The sequence below is a fragment of the Physeter macrocephalus genome, chromosome 20 (genome assembly GCF_002837175.3).
Source record: "Physeter macrocephalus isolate SW-GA chromosome 20, ASM283717v5, whole genome shotgun sequence".
NCBI classification, from domain to species: domain Eukaryota; kingdom Metazoa; phylum Chordata; class Mammalia; order Artiodactyla; family Physeteridae; genus Physeter; species Physeter macrocephalus.
In genome coordinates this window covers 7,916,199-7,926,987 of record NC_041233.1, presented here as the reverse complement: position 1 = coordinate 7,926,987, position 10,789 = coordinate 7,916,199, and the positions used below count along the sequence as shown (strand labels likewise).

Below are 10,789 nucleotides of genomic sequence, written 5' to 3'. Positions count from 1 at the left end.
AAAAAAAAAAAAAAAAAAAAAAAAAAGATACAAATGAACTTATTTACAAAACAGAAAACAGACTCACAGACTTAGAAAACAAACCTATGGTTACCAAAGGGGAAAGGTGGTGGGGGGGAGGGATAAATTAGGAGGTTGGGACTGACATATACACACTACTATATATAAAACAGATAATCAACAAGGACCTACTGTATAGCACAGGAAACTCTACTCAATACTCTGTAATAACCTAATTGGAAAAAGAATCTCAAAAAGAATAGATATATGTATGTGTATAACTGATTCACCTTGCTGTACACTTGAAACTAACACAACATTATAAATCAACTATACTCCAATACAAAATAAAAATTAAAAATAAAACTCATGGCCTAGGAAAAAAATGTATGAGAAAGGCCTTAGCTAATACCGAGGGGCAGGGTACTAATGTTTAGAGACAAACTTCACATACTAAATACAGAACATATAATAGGAATTATCAACAATAGCTGGTGATGCTTAAAGAACCAACTGACTTGTCATTGAAACCTAAGAAGAAATATTGATGGTTTGAGTTTTTAAAGTTGATTTAATGCATACCACAGCAAAATGAAAACATACAAGTTTCTGTCTACATTCTCCATAAAAAGAAAGAAGTTTAAAAAAAAAAAAAGCATCAATTTAACAATGACCAGTAGATGGTGTTTTAAAAATTAGCTTTCAGTGTGACTGTGATAGTTCACAAAAAATCCTTTAAATCCTAAGGTAGACAATATACTGCATATTTATGACAAAAAAGGCATAACATTACTATAACCCAACTAAACAGGACAGGAAAGAAACTAACTTGGAAAATCTTAAAGGATAGTAAAGACAGATAACTGGAGGAAAAGGAGGTGTATTGAGACTTTTGGGGCAATTCTGAAAGGGACATCTGGACACTCTTAGAGTCCTTGTTTTTGGTTCTTTGGTTCTTACTGATTTTAACCGTAAAGGCTAGCATTTCTTTATTCCCTAATCTGTGTGTCACTGGCATTATTCTTTTCTTTTTTCCTGAGAGTGTCAATTTTGTGGTTCAAAACGTAGGAGAAAGACAAGATATTTCAGTTAAGTAAATGGACGCGAGTTAGAAGTAAGATGAAAAGAAGGTAAATGAGAGTCTGTTTATACACAAGAAAAAGAAACTGCCTAAAGTGAAGAAGACAAAAAGCTAGGGGACAGTTTTTAAGGTCCAGCTTTCCCTAAATTTAGAATGAGTATTCAGTTATCATGGCTGTTTGTGTCACCGGAAGATGCGGGTGTGTAAGGTTAGCAAACACGAAACTTTACTTCCTAACAATACGGCCGCCAAGTAGGGTAGACCGCTTGCCATTACACAGTGGTCACCTCATTCTAGACTTGAGGCATTGACAGCTAATCTTCTCTGGGCATAATTCATGAAAGAAAAGGGTCAGCACGTGTACTTCCTATCTAATTGTGTTTTTGTTCTAAAATCAGAAGTTTGTATAAAAATGATATATGTAACAATATCCAATAAAGTCTGGAAAACAGAGCAAAACTGCCATTGGAAAAAGGGAGAATAAAGTATAATTTGGGACCTGACATATCTTTTAGGTGCCTTCAGTAACTGCTTAAATTTTTTTAATGGGAGGCAGAGAGTGAATTACCAACAGGGAATTAGGCCTTGGGCCCAGGCCATGTGCCATTTCTGTTGTAGTCTGGGCTAGTGCAGGGGCTCAGCATGGGGGAGAATCAGGGCCCTGTCACCACCTCCACAGTAAAGCATCAGCTCATCACTCCATCCTTCCTGAGCTGGGCCTTCCCATCTCCTCCCAACCTAACGCAAGCAGGGCTGTAAGGAATCACAGCTTCTGGGCATTTATATGGAGAGTCTGTTGATTTTATTTTACATGCTTTTGAGTTAACACTGGAAAACTAACCACAAGCAGTTCTAAACCAAAAATGGCATGTTGTAAAAGAACAATAAACGTTGAGTTAAAATGGGGAGAAACAAATCTTTCCAAAATGTTCTCAGTCTTGAAAAGAGCACTTCTTTCAACACACTGGCAATTTTTAAATCACGAAGTCAAAACCTATGACCATTGTTTTAGAAAAAATGTATTATAAGAAAGTGACCACGAAAACTATCAAAAAGAGTGAATTAAGGTGTTGCTGTCAAGAAAGAGAATAGGGGACCAAAGAACTCTAGGAGAGACATTAGATAAAACAGTTGAGATGCTTATTTCCCTTTTCTGGAAACTGAAATGTCACCTGAAAAAGAATTAAAATCTCTTTGGAAACAGAGCTGTTTAAAAACAAGGCATGTAGAAAATATTTTATAAAAAATATATTTTTTTAAATTGGGGTATAGTTGCTTTACAATGCTGTGTTAGTTTCTGCTGTATGATGAAGCGAGTCACCTATATGTATACATATATTCCCTCCCTCTTGGACCTCCCTCGGACCACCCCTCCATCCCACCACTCTAGGTCACCACAGAGCACCAAGCTGATCTCTCTGTGCTATACAGCACGTTTCCACTAGCTATCTTTTTTACACATGGTAGTGTATATATGTCAATCCTAATCTCCCAATTCATCCCTCTATGTCCACACATCCGTTTTCTACATCTGCATCTCTATTCCTGCCCTGCAAATTGGTTCATCTGTATCATTTTTCTAGATTTCACATATATGCGTTAACATATATACAGTGGAATATTACTCAGCCATAAAAAGGAATGAAATTGGGTCATTTGTAGAGATGTGGATAGATCTAGAGTCTGTCGTACAGAGTGAAGTCGGAAAGAGAAAAACAAATACTGTATATTAACACATATATGTGGAATCTAGAAGAATGATACAGATGTAGTTCATTTTTTAAAAGAAACTTTTGTAGTGTAACTATGCTGCAGAGAAAGAAACCGTGGGTACTGATGATCTTATTGAAAACATCACACCATCCACGTCCTACTGAATTACAAAGAATGGAAATTCACCTTACCTTTGGCTATCGTTGGCATCTGAAAAGCAATGCTGATTACTCCCACCAAATCTTCCAGTGGAATCAGGGATCTCAAAATAGACCTGATTCTGATGGCTTCTCCCTTAGCAGCATGAATCAACTACAGGCAGAAAAATAAAGGAACAAAGAATAACTTTGTGAAATCAGTGTTCTAATTCTATCTAGAAAATTGGAAGAATGGGAATCCAAGTCTAAAATAATTGTCTGTTAATTATATATATATATATATATATATATATATATAAAGTTAGACCTCTTTAATAATAGAACCACTCTATGATTTAGCAATTACACTCCTGGGTATATATCCAAAGAAAACAGAAACACTCATTCAAAAACATATATGTACCCAAATGTTCATAACAGAATTGCCTAGATATAGCACCCTAAGTGTCCATCAACAGAAGAATGGATAAAGATGTGGTGTGTGTGTCTATCTATCCATATCTATATCTATATAGATATAGATATGGATAGATAGACACACACACAACAGACTACTACTCAGCCATAAAAAAGAATGAAATTTTGCCATTTGCAACAACATGGGTAGAACTGGAGGGCATTACCCTTAGTGAAATAAGTCAGACAGAGAAATACAAATACTGTACATGATCACTGTATGTGGAATCTAAAAGATAAAACAAATGAACCAATATAACAAAACAGAAACAGACCCACAGTTACAGAAAACAAACTAGTGGATACCAATGGGGAGAGGGAAGGGGGGAGGGGCAAGACAGGGGTAGGGAATGAAGAGCTATAAGCTATTATGTATAAATAAATAAGATACAAGGTTATATTGTACAGCACAGGGAATACAGCCAATATTTTATAATAACTTTAAACAGAGTATAACCTATAACAATACTGAATTACTATGTTGTACACCTGAAACTAATATAATATTGTAAATCAATTATACTTTAATTAAAAATTTTTTAATTAAAAATAAATAATAAAGTTGAAACTCTCTCAGAAAGTGCTGTTTCAGGCTTACAGACAGATACTTACTTGCCACGCAATTTTCATTGACTTCAGCACACACTGAGTCACATACTGCAGTCTAGGCCAACAGGTATATCCATGAGAATAATAATTTTTATCCTCTCTGGGGTATTAAAGTATTTTAAGACTGATAAGTCTGTGAATGCTTACCCCTCAAAATTACATATAAATATCTATCCATAACATGAGCAATAATACTAAGGGAAAAATTATTATCTTTAGGTTCTGAACATATACTAATATTTAGGCTGGTTTAACCTTTTTTGTTTTGCGATAAAAATGTAATTGTATATCCACCTATATTCTACCCTGATTTCTCCCAAGGATGGGTTTATAATGTTGGGGAAAATGGTGAACATGGATCCTAACAGGTGTTTTAGACCTCCACTAGCTAATGAAGTATCTATGAAGATCGTGGACCTGACATAGTCAAGGATCTCAGCCCGTCTCTGCAACAGACTGGAAGCTTCCAAAGCCAGGGAACGCATCTGTTCCTTCACCACAGAGTGTGAAACACAAGCACAATTTCTGACACCTAGGAAGTCCTCAATTAATGGCTGTTGAAGGTGAATAAATTTCTGAAGTGCCAAGGTCAGTCCCTTATTAAGTCACTTGGTTGTTTTTCCCTTTAATATAATAGAACAAAAATCTTCTATTTATTAGCATAATTTCTCTCATGGTTCCTTTGATCTTCCACTTTAACAGGAAAAGAATGAATATTGTGAGCATAAAGTTTTTTCTCTGCAATGACCTTCCAGCACACAAATTTTTGATAGTCTATTCCCATTTACTATAATGAAAATCTCGTTGAGAGCAAGTTAAGTCGTTACAAAAAAATCAAACTCCATGGGGCTTCCCTGGTGGCGCAGTGGTTGCGCGTCCGCCTGCCGATGCAGGGGAACTGGGTTCGCGCCCCGGTCTGGGAGGATCCCACATGCCGCGGAGCGGCTGGGCCCGTGAGCCGTGGCCGCTGGGCTTGCGCGTCCGGAGCCTGTGCTCCGCAATGGGAGAGGCCGCAGCAGAGGGAGGCCCGCATACCACACACACACACACAAAAAAAAATCAAACTCCAGGTTTTCTAACATTCTAGTATTTCTCCATCCTGTGATTCCTCTCCGTTCACAACAAAAGATTACATCCAGAAAGCAAGAAAGTTTTAACCTATGGGTGTGAGAGAAAGAGACAAAAACAAACAAGCAAACCCCACTCCCCCTACACCCCCCCAAAAAAAGACATAGGTTCGAAGGGCAGAGGGAGAAAGGTGATGTGTTATAACAGTCACTTTGGCTTCATGCTCAGAGCAGTTAGAAGTGTATTTGCTTTCTTCCCCAGGACTGGATGACCACACATTGATGTGCTTCAGACTCTGGCTGTTCCCATCAACAGATCATGAAGCTAATTTTATGGACCCTGGCTAGCATTTTTAAAATTAATATAATGAAAGAAAACAGAATAGATTAGAATAAAGTAGAAAATAGCAGAATGTACTACAGAGTTAAAAGTAAGTATCGTTCTATGAACTTCAATTACCTTTTGGTCAAAAAATTTATGAAAACACTAATCAATAGGGTCTACATAGCTCTTTCCTTTCCCCTGACCTGCTCCCAGCCCCACTTTCCCTTAAACCAGTGGCCAGCACGTAGCAGCTCCTTCAAAAGGACTAAATATTATATAGCAAGGAAACAACCCTTGATAGGAGTGGTGCTTTCTGCATGCACTACAACAGGAAAGGACACTGTATAGGAAAAATAAGTTCTTTCCTTCTTAAAGTGTGGGAGGCTTATATGAGTTTTGGAGATATATTAGTAACTGACTCTTCTATTAATGACTCATAACGAAATCTCATCACTAATTTTTGTAACCAAGAAGATATTTCCAACTAAACAAACACTCGTTCAGCAATGAGGCTGCAGTGATTATTTTTAATGGAGCATGAAGATTGCTGGTTTTGGATACTTTTGTGGGTTTTGCCAGTGATGGATGTCTTAACAAAGAGGAATAAGCCAGGAGTTTTGTTCTTGGACCCCACGACACTTACATGCATTTCGGGAGCACAGCGTCCTAACAGGTCAATCAAAGCTGCATAAAATGTCATGATGGCATTCCCCATGTGGATGGTATCATCTTCCTCCTCTTCTGTATCACTTTCGTGGATTTTTCAAAAGAAACAGAAAGAAAAGCAAACGGGATAATAAAATGACGTTTCAGATTTATTACATACTTCTCAGAGGAAAGGGACCAGTATGGTAATTAATTCTGCCTCTTCTGACACTTTTCACATATGTGTTTAATATACAGCTTGACATTTCAAAAAGGAAAATAAAAATGGGTTAAAGACAAGATTTGAGCTTCTATCACCAAGAAGGCATCTGTGGGAACTTTAATATTAAGACTCCTTCAAAATGGAAAAAAAAAAGACGAATTATTAATTTGATGGATTCTGCTCATTTCTACTGGCAGACAAGATATTAACAGAAAATAATTGACTGAAGAACTTGGTAAGTTTACTTTTGTCAACAGCATACATTTAGAAAAAGGGTGACAAAGATCTGTCCTATAAGATGACATATATACAAGGCACCCAGTACAGTGATTTGCCCAGAGTACTTCATAAACGTGATTTCATTTACTCACCTCTCTCTTTACTCTGCCCCACCCACTCACTCCCAAGTAATACAACATGAAAAACATAAATATTTCATTATCTCATTGATAAGAGACAAATTTGGATGGCCCTGGAAGATCATGTCATTCCTCGTTCAGTGGCCTGGCCAACAGCTGCCTCAGCTGGACTCAGCAGTCTGCAGAGTAATAGCAAGGCCTGTTGACAATATTGTTCCTCGCAAGCAATGCTGTTCCCAAGGCCCTCAGGTGCACACCCGCTCAGGTGGTACTCGACCAGCAATCTCTTGGTATATTTTCTACTTGTTAGAAAAACTAAGGGATTCCTAGTTCCTCAACAGCTAACTGATAAATATGTAACTTGCTCTTGGAGTGCTCCCAGCCTGGAACCCTGGCCTTGCTGTCTATGGAACATTTACGCCAGATCTCTAAGTGGGAGAACCAGGGTTTGCAGGACCACCTCTTTGCTTGGAAAATTGCCTCCAATAAGCCCTATGTTATATCTTTACCAGTGGTGCTAGCAGTGTGGTACATGGCCCCCTAGCAAGACACTCAGCTCCACACATTAAAAAACTAGGAAGCTGGGACTTCCCTGGAGGTCCAGTGGTTAAGACTCCATGCTTCCACTGCAGAGAACATGGGTTCGATCCCTGGTCGGGGAACTAGATCCTGCATGCCACGTGATGTGGCCAAGAAAGAAAAAAAAAGGAAGCAACACACCTGGATGAATTTATTGCTGGAATCAAGTATTAACAACAAAGACAACGGAGAAATATAAGGTAGTCCCTGCCTCCCCGGTCACCAAGACCTTAATAAAGCATTTTGCTCCTCAAAGTGACAACATCCCCTTTTCTCTGCCAACACACCAGTTTAGTTAAGTCCCCATCCTCTTGCTAAACGTCTCTTTCCCTCTCACTATTATCATGGAAACTCGTTCCAGCTAACCTCCCAGTAAACTCTATTCTAATTTCAAAGGCTCACCTGCCATCATTTGTAAGAACTCACTACTCCCTAGAGCCCTGAGAAAATTCACAAAATACATCTCCTCCTACAACCTAAGTTTTTTTCGACTAAATCCATACAATCTTCCTGAGGTCTCTCTTTGTTCATTCACCCTATTCCAGCAGCAACTTCCATCCTTTCTCTCAAAACACATTTCATTTTCAAGGGAAGAAATCTGGAGAATTATACTGCAATTAAGAGAACGCAAATTATGTTTTGTAAAATTAAAAGTCAAGTAGTATCATTTAATCTTAAAAGTGTGTATATTCGACCTACGGGGTTTTGCTGGATCCACTAGTTGGTGAGGGACCATCTCGAGAAGGATCCTCAGCTATTTTTATGGCTTCTTCCATGGCTGCGAGCAGACCATTCCCACCTTCCCCCCTCAAGGCAGGACCGAAACACTCAGGCCTCCGGATGAGCAATCTCACCACGACATTTGCATTCTCCTCCACGCTTTCCCCTAAGATCAAACGGGGAACAGGGGTAAGCAAACACTGACTACGTGGAAGTTCTGAGCAAACAATGTTATACTAATCTGCTTATATTTAAAGAAAAATAACTAAAACCTAATAAGGTAGTAGTAGAGCCAAAGTTGAATCCAAATTACTAGTGTTCTGTCCATAAGACTCAGTAAATTTCTTTTCTTGCACTTAAAATTTTCCAAGTAAAGAAAAGCATGATGGAGGTATAAACTATTCATTTTTGTTAATTTGTTATAGGAAGTGAAGTCTTGATCCTAGCTATTATTAGAATCTAATTATAAAAACAGCAAGAATGTAAGTGCCTAAAAATTTTTACTTAATAATGAAAGCCCAGCATCACGATCAAAATAAATATTACAAAATAAATTATTACTGTGAAAAAGCCTACTGATTATAAAATATTCAATTTCTTTATTACTATCTACTTCCTTCATGAAAATGCTGGGATGCCTCATTATTTTATACATCTATTTTTTTTGCAGTTTTAATAATGACCATAAAAGACCCTAAGCGATTCATCCTACCATTACAGAAGACAGCAAATCTGAGAAAGTCAAGATATCTCTCTCCTTCAACTGGATTCCACCCAATGTCTGGATAACCCTTCGACACCAGCATCTGACAACTTTGCAGTCCACAACCAGCCAAATAGCGCACTACCTGCAAAAGCAAGATGATAAACAAAAACGTTACCCCTTGGGTGAGATACTCATTAGAAGCTTGCACTAGACATGGTAAATGCTATTATCAAGGGATGGTTTAAAACGAATGCATTTTTGCAAGTTCTTTTTAATCTCATGACCATCTATATGAACCCCCTTTAGTAAAACCTTAGAATTAAGAAATACTGACAAACTGTAACAAAGTGCTATCATAGTAAAAATGTTTATGAATGAACTCCATGAAAGAAAAATATTCCTAAATTTCATATCATTTGAGACTTTTACCTACAAGAGTCATAATATTTGATAAACTTCAAAAATGCCTAATGGCCTCTGGCCCGGTGTAAAACCTGAATCCATCTGAGATAGTGAAAGATCCATCTGAGATACGATGATATTTTAAAGAAGTGAATTTACTTCCAAAATAAAATATCAGTGTAATGGTGGAAGGGGTGTGTGTGAGAGGACACCTAGAGAAGTTGAGAAAACTAAGCTCAGAGTCAAATATCGTTGGGTTCAAATCTGACCTGTATTAGAACTTAGTGTATCATCTTTTTTTTTTTTTTTTTTTGCGGTACACGGGCCTCTCACTGTTGTGGCCTCTCCTGTTGCGGAGCACAGGCTCCGGACGCACAGGCTCAGCGGCCATGGCTCACGGGCCTAGCCGCTCCGTGGCATGTGGGATCTTCCCGGACCAGGGCACGAACCCGTGTCCCCTGCATCGGCAGGCAGACTCTCAACCACTGCGCCACCAGGGAAGCCCTAGTGTATCATCTTGAACCACGTTTCACTGTCTGTTAAGTTTGGGATAATACTACCAACCTTTCTGTTTTGTTAAACTTAACACATTAAAATTTCTGCTTAGCTTGGCCTTTTAAAATATTCTGTCTTAGGTGAATGTTGGTTCTCTATATAAGATTTCATAACAGAACCAGTTTTAAAAGAAAGCCCTAAAAAAAAAAAAAAAAAAAAAAGGAATCCCTAAAGAAGTCACTATCAATGGTAGCAGATGGTTGGAGGAGCAACTTATCAAACAAAGTAAGCTACACCAAGCTCAGTCACAAGCTAAGCCAGGCTTAAAAATAAATAAATAATAAGGCTAAAAATATTTTACATCATCCTTATTGAGGTATAATTTATGTACAATAAATTCATCTATTTAAAGTATAAATTCAATGATCTTTCAGAGATTTATCCATCTGTAAGAACCCAAAATCAAGATGTAGAGTATTTTCCATTGCTCCGCAGGTCCCTGTGTCTTTTGCAGACCATCCGTCCCTACAAGCCTTGGTCCTGACAACCTGCTTTCTGCCACTACAAACTAGCTTACATGTTCTAGGACACTGATACATGCAGTCATCCATTATGGGTATTTCTGAGCCTGGCTTATTTCACTCAGAATAACGATTTTGAGATTCATTCATGCTGGAGTACATGTCAGTCCCACATTCCTTTTTATAGCCTAATCATGGCAACTCGCTACTTATGGAAATACCCCAGTGTTGTTTATCCATTCACCAGTTGTCTGGTGAGCTGTCTCCAGTTTTGGGCTCAGATGAATAAAGCCATTATCAACATCCATGTACACATCTCTGTGTGGACATATATCTGTATTACTATTGAGTAACTACCTAGGAGTGGAAAGGCTAGGTGCATATTTATGTTAGGTATGTTTAACTTATTAAAAATAATGACAAACTGCTTTCCAACTGACTTAACCATTTTTCATCCCAACAGCAAGTAGATGAGCGTTCCAGTTGCTCCAAAGCCTACTCAGTGTTCAGCATTGTCTACTTTTTAAAAATACTAGCTATTTTATCAGTGTGTAGATAAAAACATTTCAAATTATATATGGGAGAAAATTCTCCAGAGGTTATTTAGAGATGCAAAGCTTCATGACGCTTGACTGGAATGTCAGAAAGATTTGCGGAAGAGTTCACTTTTTCATGCTTTCAACAGCTATGCGTTGAGCGTCTACCCAGTGCCAATGCTAAGACTGGGAAA

At 38.0% G+C, this 10,789-nt stretch overlaps 1 protein-coding gene across 1 annotated transcript in view; it reads right to left on the bottom strand.

Annotated features, from left to right (window-relative positions):
• RYR2 (ryanodine receptor 2) overlaps positions 1-10,789 on the bottom strand; it is a 564,826-nt gene that overhangs the window by 213,994 nt on the left and 340,043 nt on the right. Inside the window, exons 45-48 of the mRNA XM_055081210.1 lie at positions 8,648-8,783; positions 7,915-8,101; positions 6,053-6,158; positions 2,986-3,106 (exon numbers count right to left, since the gene is read on the bottom strand). Coding sequence (XP_054937185.1) covers positions 2,986-3,106; positions 6,053-6,158; positions 7,915-8,101; positions 8,648-8,783 — 550 coding nt within the window. The remainder of the gene's footprint in view (positions 1-2,985; positions 3,107-6,052; positions 6,159-7,914; positions 8,102-8,647; positions 8,784-10,789) is intronic.